Source organism: Drosophila miranda, chromosome 4 (genome assembly GCF_003369915.1).
Source record: "Drosophila miranda strain MSH22 chromosome 4, D.miranda_PacBio2.1, whole genome shotgun sequence".
NCBI classification, from domain to species: Eukaryota; Metazoa; Arthropoda; class Insecta; order Diptera; family Drosophilidae; genus Drosophila; species Drosophila miranda.
This window is the reverse complement of record NC_046677.1, coordinates 25,055,687-25,071,121: the sequence shown is the minus strand read 5'-3', so window position 1 is coordinate 25,071,121 and position 15,435 is coordinate 25,055,687. Positions and strand designations below refer to the sequence as shown.

General features: G+C 42.1%; 7 protein-coding genes across 7 annotated transcripts; 2 read left to right on the top strand and 5 right to left on the bottom strand.

Annotated features, from left to right (window-relative positions):
• Positions 1-117: 117 nt before the first annotated feature.
• Positions 118-660, bottom strand: LOC117188742. The gene is made up of 3 exons (XM_033393034.1): positions 595-660; positions 374-529; positions 118-297 (listed from the first exon to the last, which is right to left on the bottom strand). Exons 1-3 carry the CDS (start codon positions 658-660, stop codon positions 118-120), a joined length of 402 nt encoding a protein of 133 aa, XP_033248925.1.
• A 1,461-nt stretch (positions 661-2,121) lies between these two features.
• Positions 2,122-3,987, bottom strand: LOC117188985 (angiopoietin-related protein 4-like). Its single transcript, XM_033393783.1, has 2 exons — positions 3,073-3,987; positions 2,122-2,993 (listed from the first exon to the last, which is right to left on the bottom strand). Exons 1-2 carry the CDS (start codon positions 3,171-3,173, stop codon positions 2,846-2,848), a joined length of 249 nt encoding a protein of 82 aa, XP_033249674.1. The 5' UTR covers positions 3,174-3,987; the 3' UTR covers positions 2,122-2,845.
• Positions 3,988-4,480: 493 nt separating this feature from the next.
• On the top strand, positions 4,481-6,611 carry LOC108164054 (probable DNA double-strand break repair Rad50 ATPase). The gene is made up of 4 exons (XM_017299634.2): positions 4,481-4,797; positions 4,852-5,422; positions 5,596-6,062; positions 6,123-6,611. The coding sequence occupies exons 1-4, from the start codon at positions 4,628-4,630 to the stop codon at positions 6,478-6,480; spliced, it is 1,566 nt and encodes a 521-aa protein (XP_017155123.2). The 5' UTR covers positions 4,481-4,627; the 3' UTR covers positions 6,481-6,611.
• A 299-nt stretch (positions 6,612-6,910) lies between these two features.
• On the bottom strand, positions 6,911-7,453 carry LOC117188741. Its single transcript, XM_033393029.1, has 3 exons — positions 7,388-7,453; positions 7,167-7,322; positions 6,911-7,090 (listed from the first exon to the last, which is right to left on the bottom strand). The coding sequence occupies exons 1-3, from the start codon at positions 7,451-7,453 to the stop codon at positions 6,911-6,913; spliced, it is 402 nt and encodes a 133-aa protein (XP_033248920.1).
• Positions 7,454-8,879: 1,426 nt separating this feature from the next.
• LOC117188983 (angiopoietin-related protein 4-like) lies at positions 8,880-10,534 on the bottom strand. The gene is made up of 2 exons (XM_033393780.1): positions 9,866-10,534; positions 8,880-9,786 (listed from the first exon to the last, which is right to left on the bottom strand). Exons 1-2 carry the CDS (start codon positions 9,964-9,966, stop codon positions 9,639-9,641), a joined length of 249 nt encoding a protein of 82 aa, XP_033249671.1. The 5' UTR covers positions 9,967-10,534; the 3' UTR covers positions 8,880-9,638.
• A 727-nt stretch (positions 10,535-11,261) lies between these two features.
• Positions 11,262-13,403, top strand: LOC117185885. Its single transcript, XM_033393779.1, has 4 exons — positions 11,262-11,589; positions 11,644-12,214; positions 12,388-12,854; positions 12,915-13,403. Exons 1-4 carry the CDS (start codon positions 11,420-11,422, stop codon positions 13,270-13,272), a joined length of 1,566 nt encoding a protein of 521 aa, XP_033249670.1. The 5' UTR covers positions 11,262-11,419; the 3' UTR covers positions 13,273-13,403.
• A 299-nt stretch (positions 13,404-13,702) lies between these two features.
• LOC108161265 lies at positions 13,703-14,230 on the bottom strand. The gene is made up of 3 exons (XM_033393028.1): positions 14,180-14,230; positions 13,959-14,114; positions 13,703-13,882 (listed from the first exon to the last, which is right to left on the bottom strand). Exons 1-3 carry the CDS (start codon positions 14,228-14,230, stop codon positions 13,703-13,705), a joined length of 387 nt encoding a protein of 128 aa, XP_033248919.1.
• Positions 14,231-15,435: the final 1,205 nt, after the last annotated feature.

The following is a 15,435-nucleotide window of genomic DNA, read 5'->3' as shown; positions in this document are numbered from 1 at the left end:
GCAAAAACGTTGAGAACTGTTGCAGTACGAAAGTGGTGGGTAGCTTCTCCACAATTAGATCATGCTGCAAGCACAAACAAAAACAAATTATTAAGGGGCAAAATCCTATAGGATATATCATAAGATACTTGCATTGTAGGGACACGTATGGTTGATGTTGGAGTACGTCTTGAACAAGCCAAATAGAAATGTATTCACCGGATTCTTCTCGTTGTCGAATACCTTACAGCCGTCCATAGTCGTGTTATAGTTGATCGGTTGCAGGCCATTGGAGCGTTTATACAGTGCAAAGTTTACCTTAAATAAAAAGTTACGTTCATGGTTCATGGAGGTTAGCCCTCTGAAAATGTTTTGGGCTATGTATTTTCCATACCTTAAATTGGGTAACTGGTTTCTGGTGAAGAACAGCATTGATTGAAATGTATTTATAGGTTCGATTCGCGGCTTTCAGATAGCACTCTTCGAAGTCTACGAATTTTCTATCCAGGGCGGTGCATTTTATATTTGTAAACTCCAGCCGGCTGTCGACCTTTATATTAATCCTCCTACATTAGTCTCTGGTCGTCCCATTCTTACAGAAAAAGATATACTTACCGCATCGATGTCGAACAGTAATAATAAAACAATGGAACACACAATCCGCATGTACACTGGATTCATTGCAACTTCCGACTCCGATTCGGCCACTGATTCAATTGTATCACAGAGCAGCGCTTTAAACAAAGTGGAAAGCCGCCGCGCTTTCCAACCCATTGGATCCAAATTACCTTCCCAGATATGTGCGATATCACTCATTATATGGTTTTTTAATAATTTAACATACAGAAATAACCATCGAAATGAGTTTGGATACTACTAAGGTTCATTGCACATTTGAATAACAATTTTCCATTGGCTAATTTTTCTTGGTTCTTCCTCTTTTATTTTTGTATTCCCTCCAGCTCTATCGACCGGGACCCAAACCGCAAACTGAAAAAGAATGAAAAGAAATTTTAAAAAACTAGCGGCGTTCTGCTGATTTCTGTTCGCCTGGTATCACAGATCTAAAAATCGAAAAATCTCGGTTTTGAGTGCCCCAAAATGGAAAGTAGTTGTCGTTGTAATAACAGGATGTTCTTGTAATTTTTTGTCTATGGCATAAGTCCGAAATTTCTTGTCCGATCGGGACGTTCGATGGCTTCCGGTGATCGAAAAAGCTTCCTTGATATAAGGCATTCCGCATCAAGGAGCAAGGATCAAGGATTTTTTTTACCTGATTTGATGGAGTCCTTATTAAGGGCCGAGGATGAAGCCAACACAGTCTTGGCCGCCACACGGAGTGCCGTTAGCCCCCTCGCCCCACCACCCAAACACAGGCACAATAGTTGTCCTAGAGACGTGGGGACGAGGCAGTCTGAAAGAAAGCTTTCGCTGCCTGCGCACTCTCAAACGGTACGTTTTCGCTGCCGTGGTGAATTCGCAGATTTTCCACCTCAGTTGAGTACGCGATTCGAACAGCCAGTTGGCGCCCAATCTAGCGGAAAAAGTTTCGTGTCTGGGCTATAGCCCCCAGCAAAATGGACCACAAAAGCATTAAAGGTACTTTAGACGCGTCGAAATTTAGATGCCCTTAAAGTTATGCCACCTCTCCATGGCTAAGTTATTTGAAACTGTATAATATACGAGGAGCATATACTCCGTATAGTAGTGTGTATCCCTTTCGAACCAGAAATAGGTTGTATAAATTATAACTATATCGGTATTACTCATTTATGTTTATTGAAAACAGTAGAACGAATCTCTTATGCCCCCAAATCTGAGAGTATCACAAAAAACCAAGCGGATGCCGCAACCGATTCGAGCTACTTCGAGTATGTGTGAGAACTCAACCGGATGTGGGGTCTGATTGGGGGGCGTGTGGTGTGGGGTGTCTATGGGTGCCGTTGTCCGCAGGATGTGACTGTTGCTTTGAACTTAATGTTCTTTCATTTTGCGGATCCAAATTTGTCATGTGTCAATTGAAGAGATTCCATACAAAAATTGATTTTAATCAATGAACTCTAGAGAACATTTTTCCTTAAATATTTTTGTTTTAGATTCAATATCAAGGTTCTTCTTGAATTGATTTTAGTTTATTTATTCCTCAAGGGATTCAAATTCCTTAACTAATTAAACTATCGTATCTTAAAAAATATTCGGTTACTGTGAAACCATATAAAGTACCATAGGTTCATGTAGGTCTTAAGTTTTGTGTTCATTATATACATCATCTACTTTTCGCGCTGATAGGGAAGGTCTCTGTAATTTTAGCATTGGGAACCAATTTCTAAATACAATACTTTTACGTTTAAGCCGTTCCCATTGATGGAACTGGAAAGGTTTTTTACGACTTGATAGTCCAATCAAGTTGCTTATCGTTTTTGGAATTTAAGAATTCTACCCAATGAATGGAGTGCCAGGTTAAAAATGTGGTATAGAAAATAGAACACAGAAATAGAACATATCGAATTAAGATTAATAAATATTCTTTATATTTCCTTATATTTAAATATTTAATCCCGAAAATCAACACAGCATCGGTGGTTCAGTGGTAGAATGCTCGCCTGTATCGTATGTTTCTCAAAAGAAAACGATATTGTTAAGTAATTTTCTTGCGATTAAAAAATTTAAGTAAAAGTCTTAGTCATATCTCCAATTTAATTTTATTAATAAAAAAATTCAAATTAAAAAAATCAAACGCTTTTAGGAACAAAATTTGCAGAAAGCATTCGTCAGTTTTCGTTTTTGCTAACGTTTCGACTGCGACTAAGGGTATTTTAAGAAGGGATTTTTTAAAAACTGGCTAAAATTGTGTTTCAACATTGATTTAACTATGATAGGATGTTGGCCCTATCATCATTTGGGTACGTGTAAGCGAGTTAGTGTAGTCATAGTGCTGCCAACTACCCCAAAGAATTCCGTCACGTTTACTTGGTGCACTTTTACCATCTGCATAATATTTTCCGTTGAGGGAACTGTTATAATGAGAGAATTAAAATGATATACTCGAAATAATTATAATAACACCATAAGTTTTGGAAAATTAAGGTTTACCTTTGTGCGCAATCGCGAAACCACCAACCACCTCCCAGAACATCAGCACAATATCGATCCTCATCAATGTCATTATCCCGATCCAATGTGGAAAACTTCATATTCAAGTGATGTTCAGTTAGTGAATCTCCGGGCTGTTCCAGAATATTTTCCCACTGATTTCAGCTTGTAGGCTTCCTTTTCGCTCCCTATTTTAAAATCCGTGTAATGAGCAATATCTTGAAGTTAGATGAACAGCTCGTGGTTTTGGTTTTTGGTCATTAGATGGATTTTTTCGAGTCCCAGGAAAAAGTTATCTCGGAGGTTTCCGAAGCCTAGTTTGTAGTCGTTTCAGGTGCGATTAAAGTCCGTACTTCCTTCGATGCGCCTTTGAATGACCATCCAGCCAGACGAAAAAGGCACGCAGGGAACTTGGAACGGCTCCTTTATTGCCTCAATCTTTATCTGGAAAATGCCACTTGAGGGACCATTGGGACATGTTTCGTGACACTCTCCGCCGTTTGATGAACTTTCACTGCAGAAATCTCCTTCACCTGCTCTTTGAGGCCCGTCATTTGCTCGACACCATTTAGTAACTGGCTCTGCAAATTGTTGACGGTGGCCTTCAATGAGTGAATTTCGTTTTTCATTTCATTATTGGCATCACCTGCCATTTTCAACTGGGTAAAATGATCGAGGAAGGACTGGAGAACTGAGAAACAATATCCATTGCACTGCTCCGCGATGCTAGCATCCTGCGCCATATGTTGTTCCTAATATCCTCTGGCGAGTGAGGGTATCCCTTGGTGAAAAAGATACAAAATGATCAGCACAAAGCCCGAGTGCCTCATGTTTTCAACTTGATTCGTGTACTGCCAAGTCCCAACTAAACTGACTTTACATGGAAGTCCCATGCTAATGCTTCACTGCATATTCATTCCGTGATACAATGTATACCATAGGTACTGTGCATATGTTTATTTTTGCTTCTATACACCCTATAGACCTATGAATAGTCATGATAGGAACTTATTGTGCCCGTGAATTGGGTGGGGCACAATTGCTCTACAAACAGTGCTCTTCCTCTGGGATGAAGTTTTCGTTTTCTCAGTGGATATTCATTCTGCATTTTCCCAACCAAAGAAATTACAAAGAGAGAGCTGCCGACTTTCACTCGGTGCATCGTCTGATGGTTCAAAAGTGCTTCAAAATTATTCAGTTCGAAACACACAGGCGTAACTCGGGGTCTCGGGGAAAGAATCCTGAGAATTGCTTTTCCCGATCTAAACCAGCATTGATTGTCTTCGTTCCTTTAACAGAGTTTTTCCTGTCAAATCCATTTTAGCCAAAAATAAACCCCAATGAAGCATATCTCAGTAGGTCCTGCCTTTAGTTTATACAGTTCTAACTGAAATCTCAGTCATATAAGTCTCATTCTTTCTAGTGCTGTTCTGTTGTGACGTTCTCTCTTGAAACAAAAAAAAAAAAACCCAAAAATATAAGAAAAATTGTTAGCATTTGTTGTGTTCCATTTCGAGTTCAAAAAGATTTTTGAAGAGTTTAGTCGCCAGTAACCATGAAGCCCAAAAGTCCACGTATTCGTCAAACCCTATCGAATGGCCCGGCCAACGGACCCAGGACCCTCATCACGCCCAGGGCCCCGTACACCAAGACCCTGATTCCGGGATCAGTGCAAAAGCGACGTAGCTTCTCGCAGATCGGTCCGAAGAAGACGACCACTAATGGGTGAGTGCAGAGATCCACGACAAAAGATGGATGCCGAATGCCTGCCATCCTTAGCTCCTTCGACAAGAAGAACATCGGGCAGAAGCGGCTGCTGGAGAAGACTCCACCGGCTGGGCTGCTGACACCCTCGTCGTCGGACACATCGGTGACCACCATCGCTGTTCCCCGGTCGGAGGGTCAGCGCAACTGCAAGGTAGTGCCAAAGATCGTGACGCTGCCCAAGGAGTCCTTAAGTCTGACGACGACTCCATATCTAACGCTGAAGCGCCAGCAGACGGCGGCCATGATCAACTACCAGGCCCGCAAGTCCGTCTCCCAAATGGACTTCAAGGAGGCCCGTCGCTCAGGCAACTATCAGGTGGTGGCCCATGTCCCCTGCAAGGATGAGCAGACAGTGGGGGCTGTAGCTGGACTGGATGCGAAAATGTCCAAGATGCTAATGCAGGATGCGTCCCAGATGTATGAGGCCTCCGTCAAGGGACGGATGACCTTCATCGTCAGCCCCGATCAGGATGCACGCTTGGCCAGCCAGAAGATCTTCAATACGATTATGCTGCACGCCTGGCGCAAGCGGCGTGCGGAAGTCCGTCATATCACAGAGCAGTTGGAGGACCAAAAGAAGATGGTGAGTAGAGTAGTTCAGGGCATTGATTGGGAATTTGCTAGAATTTAAGTGATTTTTGACATAAATATAGTTTGACGAAATGTCAAGGAGCTTTATGTTTTATGTCAATTCTTGGGGAAAGAAATATTACCCTTGATTTGTTATAATGTATCCCTTGTATCCCTATTCTCCAGGTACTGAAAACTCGCAATCAGTTGCACCTGTACACCTCTCTGTTCTCAGTGGAGCAGCGTCGCAATGCCACCCTCACCGAGCAGCTGCGTCTATCGTATCTCGAATCAGCCGATATTAAGCTCTCCTACGAGGAGCTCAATTTGAAGCTGGAGAAGATCAAAGGCGAGAAGCAGAAGCTCGCCGATGAGATAAAACTGAGAGATCAGGAGATTAAGAACCTCCACGAGATGCAACAGTCTTTGAGCAGCGAGCTCTTTCGCGCCAACGCCGACCAGGGGGAACATCTGAAGCAGATTGCCCAACTTCAGCGCGATTATCAGGTGAGCTTAGGCATCCAAAAGGAGCAGCATATCAAGCTAAAACTGGGCGAGATCGAGTTAGAAGCCTCGATGAAGAACATCAAGGAAATACGTAATGAAATGGAGATAACAGAGAAGATCAAACTCAGCTCTGAGGAGAAGTACAAGTAAGAGATCAAAGTAGTATTACCCTCCATAATACATAAATCTCTCAACTGCTCCACCAGCAAACTCCTGGATCACACCAAGCAGGTGGAGCGATCTGCTCAGCAGATGGAGGAGCAGGTGGCCTTGCTACAGAGCTGCCTGGCCGCCACCATGGGGCAGCGTATCCGCCAGTGCCTCATCCAGAGAGAGGCCTACAAGCATGCTACCTACCGCATGCTGCATTTTGTGGCCGACTATGTGCTCCCCGGCAACGGCATTCCGCCGCCGACACCTTCCATTTCACAGGCAATCAGAATGATCAAGGATCTCATTTTTGCTAAGCTTTATGGCGAGGGGAATGATACTGATAGTCTGGATGGTATGTCCCTAAAGAAGCTGATTGAATCGAAAGAAATTCAGCAGGAGAGTTTCAATTAAGATTTATTAACTTAATAGTTATCAGTTATGTATTTCGTTCCTGGTTTGTTGTTTGATTTATCTTCTTTGGTTGAAGTTGCCGTTTAAATTAATATATTATGTTGAACAATAAATGGAACCATTTACTTGAACTTTGCTTAATAAATAACCAAATAGTCTATTCTGCAGTCATTTTATGCCATATATTTATTATAATTTGATAGAATCGGAGTTGAAATGAATTAATCTAGGGTAGCATGGACCCTGACATTGGCCCGATTACCCCCGTTGACGATCCAATTGCTGGAGAAGACATAGTCCCCACTGGGAAAGGGCAAAAACGTTGAGAACTGTTGCAGTACGAAAGTGGTGGGTAGCTTCTCCACAATTAGATCATGCTGCAAGCACAAACAAAAACAAATTATTAAGGGGCAAAATCCTATAGTATATATCATAAGATACTTGCATTGTAGGGACACGTATGGTTGATGTTGGAGTACGTCTTGAACAAGCCAAATAGAAATGTATTCACCGGATTCTTCTCGTTGTCGAATACCTTACAGCCGTCCATAGTCGTGTTATAGTTGATCGGTTGCAGGCCATTGGAGCGTTTATACAGTGCAAAGTTTACCTTAAATAAAAAGTTACGTTCATGGTTCATGGAGGTTAGCCCTCTGAAAATGTTTTGGGCTATGTATTTTCCATACCTTAAATTGGGTAACTGGTTTCTGGTGAAGAACAGCATTGATTGAAATGTATTTATAGGTTCGATTCGCGGCTTTCAGATAGCACTCTTCGAAGTCTACGAATTTTCTATCCAGGGCGGTGCATTTTATATTTGTAAACTCCAGCCGGCTGTCGACCTTTATATTAATCCTCCTACATTAGTCTCTGGTCGTCCCATTCTTACAGAAAAAGATATACTTACCGCATCGATGTCGAACAGTAATAATAAAACAATGGAACACACAATCCGCATGTACACTGGATTCATTGCAACTTCCGACTCCGATTCGGCCACTGATTCAATTGTATCACAGAGCAGCGCTTTAAACAAAGTGGAAAGCCGCCGCGCTTTCCAACCCATTGGATCCAAATTACCTTCCCAGATATGTGCGATATCACTCATTATATGGTTTTTTAATAATTTAACATACAGAAATAACCATCGAAATGAGTTTGGATACTACTAAGGTTCATTGCACATTTGAATAACAATTTTCCATTGGCTAATTTTTCTTGGTTCTTCCTCTTTTATTTTTGTATTCCCTCCAGCTCTATCGACCGGGACCCAAACCGCAAACTGAAAAAGAATGAAAAGAAATTTTAAAAAACTAGCGGCGTTCTGCTGATTTCTGTTCGCCTGGTATCACAGATCTAAAAATCGAAAAATCTCGGTTTTGAGTGCCCCAAAATGGAAAGTAGTTGTCGTTGTAATAACAGGATGTTCTTGTAATTTTTTGTCTATGGCATAAGTCCGAAATTTCTTGTCCGATCGGGACGTTCGATGGCTTCCGGTGATCGAAAAAGCTTCCTTGATATAAGGCATTCCGCATCAAGGAGCAAGGATCAAGGATTTTTTTTACCTGATTTGATGGAGTCCTTATTTAGGGCCGAGGATGAAGCCAACACTGTCTTGGCCGCCACACGGAGTGCCGTTAGCCCCCTCGCCCCACCACCCAACCACAGGCACAATAGTTGTCCTAGAGACGTGGGGACGAGGCAGTCTGAAAGAAAGCTTTCGCTGCCTGCGCACTCTCAAACGGTACGTTTTCGCTGCCGTGGTGAATTCGCAGATTTTCCACCTCAGTTGAGTACCCGATTCGAATAGCCAGTTGGCGCCCAATCTAGCGGAAAAAGTTTCGTGTCTGGGCTATAGCCCCCAGCAAAATGGACCACAAAAGCATTAAAGGTACTTTAGACGCGTCGAAATTTAGATGCCCTTAAAGTTATGCCACCTCTCCATGGCTAAGTTATTTGAAACTGTATAATATACGAGGAGCATATACTCCGTATAGTAGTGTGTATCCCTTTCGAACCAGAAATAGGTTGTATAAATTATAACTATATCGGTATTACTCATTTATGTTTATTGAAAACAGTAGAACGAAGCTTTTATGCCCCCAAATCTGAGAGTATCACAAAAAACCAAGCGGATGCCGCAACCGATTCGAGCTACTTCGAGTATGTGTGAGAACTCAACCGGATGTGGGGTCTGATTGGGGGGCGTGTGGTGTGGGGTGTCTATGGGTGCCGTTGTCCGCAGGATGTGACTGTTGCTTTGAACTTAATGTTCTTTCATTTTGCGGATCCAAATTTGTCATGTGTCAATTGAAGAGATTCCATACAAAAATTGATTTTAATCAATCAACTCTAGAGAACATTTTTCCTTAAATATTTTTGTTTTAGATTCAATATCAAGGTTCTTCTTGAATTGAAATTATTTTATTTATTCCTCAAGGGATTCAAATTCCTTAACTAATTAAACTATCGTATCTTAAAAAATATTCGGTTACTGTGAAACCATATAAAGTACCATAGGTTCATGTAGGTCTTAAGTTTTGTGTTCATTATATACATCATCTACTTTTCGCGCTGATAGGGAAGGTCTCTGTAATTTTAGCATTGGGAACCAATTTCTAAATACAATACTTTTACGTTTAAGCCGTTCCCATTGATGGAACTGGAAAGGTTTTTTACGACTTGATAGTCCAATCAAGTTGCTTATCGTTTTTGGAATTTAAGAATTCTACCCAATGAATGGAGTGCCAGGTTAAAAATGTGGTATAGAAAATAGAACACAGAAATAGAACATATCGAATTAAGATTAATAAATATTCTTTATATTTCCTTATATTTAAATATTTAATCCCGAAAATCAACACAGCATCGGTGGTTCAGTGGTAGAATGCTCGCCTGTATCGTATGTTTCTCAAAAGAAAACGATATTGTTAAGTAATTTTCTTGCGATTAAAAAATTTAAGTAAAAGTCTTAGTCATATCTCCAATTTAATTTTATTAATAAAAAAATTCAAATTAAAAAAATCAAACGCTTTTAGGAACAAAATTTGCAGAAAGCATTCGTCAGTTTTCGTTTTTGCTAACGTTTCGACTGCGACTAAGGGTATTTTAAGAAGGGATTTTTTAAAAACTGGCTAAAATTGTGTTTCAACATTGATTTAACTATGATAGGATGTTGGCCCTATCATCATTTGGGTACGTGTAAGCGAGTTAGTGTAGTCATAGTGCTGCCAACTACCCCAAAGAATTCCGTCACGTTTACTTGGTGCACTTTTACCATCTGCATAATATTTTCCGTTGAGGGAACTGTTATAATGAGAGAATTAAAATGATATACTCGAAATAATTATAATAACACCATAAGTTTTGGAAAATTAAGGTTTACCTTTGTGCGCAATCGCGAAACCACCAACCACCTCCCAGAACATCAGCACAATATCGATCCTCATCAATGTCATTATCCCGATCCAATGTGGAAAACTTCATATTCAAGTGATGTTCAGTTAGTGAATCTCCGGCTGTTCCAGAATATTTTCCCACTGATTTCAGCTTGTAGGCTTCCTTTTCGTTCCCTATTTTAAAATCCGTGTAATGAGCAATATCTTGAAGTTAGATGAACAGCTCGTGGTTTTGGTTTTTGGTCATTAGATGGATTTTTTCGAGTCCCAGGAAAAAGTTATCTCGGAGGTTTCCGAAGCCTAGTTTGTAGTCGTTTCAGGTGCGATTAAAGTCCGTACTTCCTTCGATGCGCCTTTGAATGACCATCCAGCCAGACGAAAAAGGCACGCAGGGAACTTGGAACGGCTCCTTTATTGCCTCAATCTTTATCTGGAAAATGCCACTTGAGGGACCATTGGGACATGTTTCGTGACACTCTCCGCCGTTTGATGAGCTTTCATTGCAGAAATCTCCTTCACCTGCTCTTTGAGGCCCGTCATTTGCTCGACACCATTTAGTAACTGGCTCTGCAAATTGTTGACGGTGGCCTTCAATGAGTGAATTTCGTTTTTCATTTCATTATTGGCATCACCTGCCATTTTCAACTAGGTAAAATGATCGAGGAAGGACTGGAGAACTGAGAAACAATATCCATTGCACTGCTCCGCGATGCTAGCATAATGCGCCAAATGTTGTTCCTGGTATCCTCTGGCGAGTGAGGGTATCCCTTGGTGAAAAAGATACAAAATGATCAGCACAAAGCCCGAGTGCCTCATGTTTTCAACTTGATTCGTGTACTGCCAAATCCCAACTAAACTGACTTTACATGGAAGTCCCATGCTAATGCTTCACTGCATATTCATTCCGTGATACAATGTATACCATAGGTACTGTGCATATGTTTATTTTTGCTTCTATACACCCTATAGACCTATGAATAGTCATGATAGGAACTTATTGTGCCCGTGAATTGGGTGGGGCACAATTGCTCTACAAACAGTGCTCTTCCTCTGGGATGAAGTTTTCGTTTTCTCAGTGGATATTCATTCTGCATTTTCCCAACCAAAGAAATTACAAAGAGAGAGCTGCCGACTTTCACTCGGTGCATCGTCTGATGGTTCAAAAGTGCTTCAAAATTATTCAGTTCGAAACACACAGGCGTAACTCGGGGTCTCGGGGAAAGAATCCTGAGAATTGCTTTTCCCGATCTTAACCAGCATTGATTGTCTTCGTTCCTTTAACAGAGTTTTTCCTGTCAAATCCATTTTAGCCAAAAATAAACCCCAATGAAGCATATCTCAGTAGGTCCTGCCTTTAGTTTATACAGTTCTAACTGAAATCTCAGTCATATAAGTCTCATTCTTTCTAGTGCTGTTCTGTTGTGACGTTCTCTCTTGAAACAAAAAAAAAAAAACCCAAAAATATAAGAAAAATTGTTAGCATTTGTTGTGTTCCATTTCGAGTTCAAAAAGATTTTTGAAGAGTTTAGTCGCCAGTAACCATGAAGCCCAAAAGTCCACGTATTCGTCAAACCCTATCGAATGGCCCGGCCAACGGACCCAGGACCCTCATCACGCCCAGGGCCCCGTACACCAAGACCCTGATTCCGGGATCAGTGCAAAAGCGACGTAGCTTCTCGCAGATCGGTCCGAAGAAGACGACCACTAATGGGTGAGTGCAGAGATCCACGACAAAAGATGGATGCCGAATGCCTGCCATCCTTAGCTCCTTCGACAAGAAGAACATCGGGCAGAAGCGGCTGCTGGAGAAGACTCCACCGGCTGGGCTGCTGACACCCTCGTCGTCGGACACATCGGTGACCACCATCGCTGTTCCCCGGTCGGAGGGTCAGCGCAACTGCAAGGTAGTGCCAAAGATCGTGACGCTGCCCAAGGAGTCCTTAAGTCTGACGACGACTCCATATCTAACGCTGAAGCGCCAGCAGACGGCGGCCATGATCAACTACCAGGCCCGCAAGTCCGTCTCCCAAATGGACTTCAAGGAGGCCCGTCGCTCAGGCAACTATCAGGTGGTGGCCCATGTCCCCTGCAAGGATGAGCAGACAGTGGGGGCTGTAGCTGGACTGGATGCGAAAATGTCCAAGATGCTAATGCAGGATGCGTCCCAGATGTATGAGGCCTCCGTCAAGGGACGGATGACCTTCATCGTCAGCCCCGATCAGGATGCACGCTTGGCCAGCCTGAAGATCTTAAATGCGATTATGCTGCACGCCTGGCGCAAGCGGCGTGCGGAAGTCCGTCATATCACAGAGCAGTTGGAGGACCAAAAGAAGATGGTGAGTAGAGTAGTTCAGGGCATTGATTGGGAATTTGCTAGAATTTAAGTGATTTTTGACATAAATATAGTTTGACGAAATGTCAAGGAGCTTTATGTTTTATGTCAATTCTTGGGGAAAGAAATATTACCCTTGATTTGTTATAATGTATCCCTTGTATCCCTATTCTCCAGGTACTGAAAACTCGCAATCAGTTGCACCTGTACACCTCTCTGTTCTCAGTGGAGCAGCGTCGCAATGCCACCCTCACCGAGCAGCTGCGTCTATCGTATCTCGAATCAGCCGATATTAAGCTCTCCTACGAGGAGCTCAATTTGAAGCTGGAGAAGATCAATGGCGAGAAGCAGAAGCTCGCCGATGAGATAAAACTGAGGGATCAGGAGATTGAGAACCGCCACGAGATGCAACAGTCTTTGAACAGCGAGCTCTTTCGCGCCAAAGCCGACCAGGGGGAACATCTGAAGCAGATTGCCCAACTTCAGCGCGATTATCAGGTGAGCTTGGGCATCCAACAGGAGCAGCATATCAAGCTAAAACTGGGCGAGATCGAGTTAGAAGCCTCGATGAAGAACATCAAGGAAATACGTAATGAAATGGAGATAACAGAGAAGATCAAACTCAGCTCTGAGGAGAAGTACAAGTAAGAGATCAAAGTAGTATTACCCTCCATAATACATAAATCTCTCAACTGCTCCACCAGCAAACTCCTGGATCACACCAAGCAGGTGGAGCGATCTGCTCAGCAGATGGAGGAGCAGGTGGCCTTGCTACAGAGCTGCCTGGCCCCCACCATGGGGCAGCGTATCCGCCAGTGCCTCATCCAGAGAGAGACCTACAAGCATGCTACCTACCGCATGCTGCACTTTGTGGCCGACTATGTGCTCCCCGGCTACGGCATTCCGCCGCCGACACCTTCCATTTCACAGGCAATCAGAATGATCAAGGATCTCATTTTTGCGAAGCTTTATGGCGAGGGGAATGATACTGATAGTCTGGATGGTATGTCCCTAAAGAAGCTGATTGAATCGAAAGAAATTCAGCAGGAGAGTTTCAATTAAGATTTATTAACTTAATAGTTATCAGTTATGTATTTCGTTCCTGGTTTGTTGTTTGATTTATCTTCTTTGGTTGAAGTTGCCGTTTAAATTAATATATTATGTTGAACAATAAATGGAACCATTTACTTGAACTTTGCTTAATAAATAACCAAATAGTCTATTCTGCAGTCATTTTATGCCATATATTTATTATAATTTGATAGAATCGGAGTTGAAATGAATTAATCTAGGGTAGCATGGACCCTGACATTGGCCCGATTACCCCCGTTGACGATCCAATTGCTGGAGAAGACATAGTCCCCACTGGGAAAGGGCAAAAACGTTGAGAACTGTTGCAGTACGAAAGTGGTGGGTAGCTTCTCCACAATTAGATCATGCTGCAAGCACAAACAAAAACAAATTATTAAGGGGCAAAATCCTATAGTATATATCATAAGATACTTGCATTGTAGGGACACGTATGGTTGATGTTGGAGTACGTCTTGAACAAGCCAAATAGAAATGTATTCACCGGATTCTTCTCGTTGTCGAATACCTTACAGCCGTCCATAGTCGTGTTATAGTTGATCGGTTGCAGGCCATTGGAGCGTTTATACAGTGCAAAGTTTACCTTAAATAAAAAGTTACGTTCATGGTTCATGGAGGTTAGCCCTCTGAAAATGTTTTGGGCTATGTATTTTCCATACCTTAAATTGGGTAACTGGTTTCTGGTGAAGAACAGCATTGATTGAAATGTATTTATAGGTTCGATTCGCGGCTTTCAGATAGCACTCTTCGAAGTCTACGAATTTTCTATCCAGGGCGGTGCATTTTATATTTGTAAACTCCAGCCGGCTGTCGACCTTTATATTAATCCTCCTACATTAGTCTCTGGTCGTCCCATTCTTACAGAAAAAGATATACTTACCGCATCGATGTCGAACAGTAATATTAAAACAATGGAACACACAATCCGCATGTATACTGGATTCATTGCAACTTCCGACTCCGATTCGGCCACTGATTCAATTGTATCACAGAGCAGCGCTTTAAACAAAGTGGAAAGCCGCCGCGCTTTCCAACCATTTGGATCCAAATTACCTTCCCAGATATGTGCGATATCACTCATTATATGGTTTTTTAATAATTTAACATACAGAAATAACCATCGAAATGAGTTTGGATACTACTAAGGTTCATTGCACATTTGAATAACAATTTTCCATTGGCTAATTTTTCTTGGTTCTTCCTCTTTTATTTTTGTATTCCCTCCAGCTCTATCGACCGGGACCCAAACCGCAAACTGAAAAAGAATGAAAAGAAATTTTAAAAACTAGCGGCGTTCTGCGGATTTCTGTTCGCCTGGTATCACAGATCTAAAAATCGAAAAATCTCGGTTTTGAGTGCCCCAAAATGGAAAGTAGTTGTCGTTGTAATAACAGGATGTTCTTGTAATTTTTTGTCTACGGCATAAGTCCGACATTTCTTGTCCGATCGGGACGTTCGATGGCTTCCGGTGATCGAAAAAGCTTCCTTGATATAAGGCATTCCGCATCAAGGAGCAAGGATCAAGGATTTTTTTTACCTGATTTGATGGAGTCCTTATTAAGGGCCGAGGACATTTTCTCCGATCAAAAATATATTATTTTCTTCGACTTCGAAAATGTGGCCGATTTTTGTCAAATTTAATGATGATTTTTTGCGAAAATCGTGAAAAAATGGATGTCCTTTTTTCCGATGGCAGTCGACTGCCAGGACTCTCCCGATCACGGACAGACATACCGCGCTCTGACCATCAAAATCTCGACATCGAAAATGAGGCCGATTTTTGGCAAATTAATTTTCAGCGAAAACCGTGAAAAAATAGATGTCCTTTTTTCCGATGGCAGTCGACTGGCAGGACTCTCCCGGTCACGAAAAGACATGCCACGCCCTGATCGGCTGAAGTTTAGCACAGATATAGCCAGATAAGCCACAGATAAAAACCAGTATTTTAATGATATGCACATCTAAATCTTCGGAAGGCTATATCTCAGACAAATAGGGCCAGATCGGTGCAGGACCAAGTCTCCCAGGATTGTAAGGATCCATACTGTCGAACGGCATCAAAATCTCGACTTCGAAAATGAGGCCGATGATTTTTTGCGAAAATCGTGAAGAGATGGATGTCCTTTCTTCCGAAAG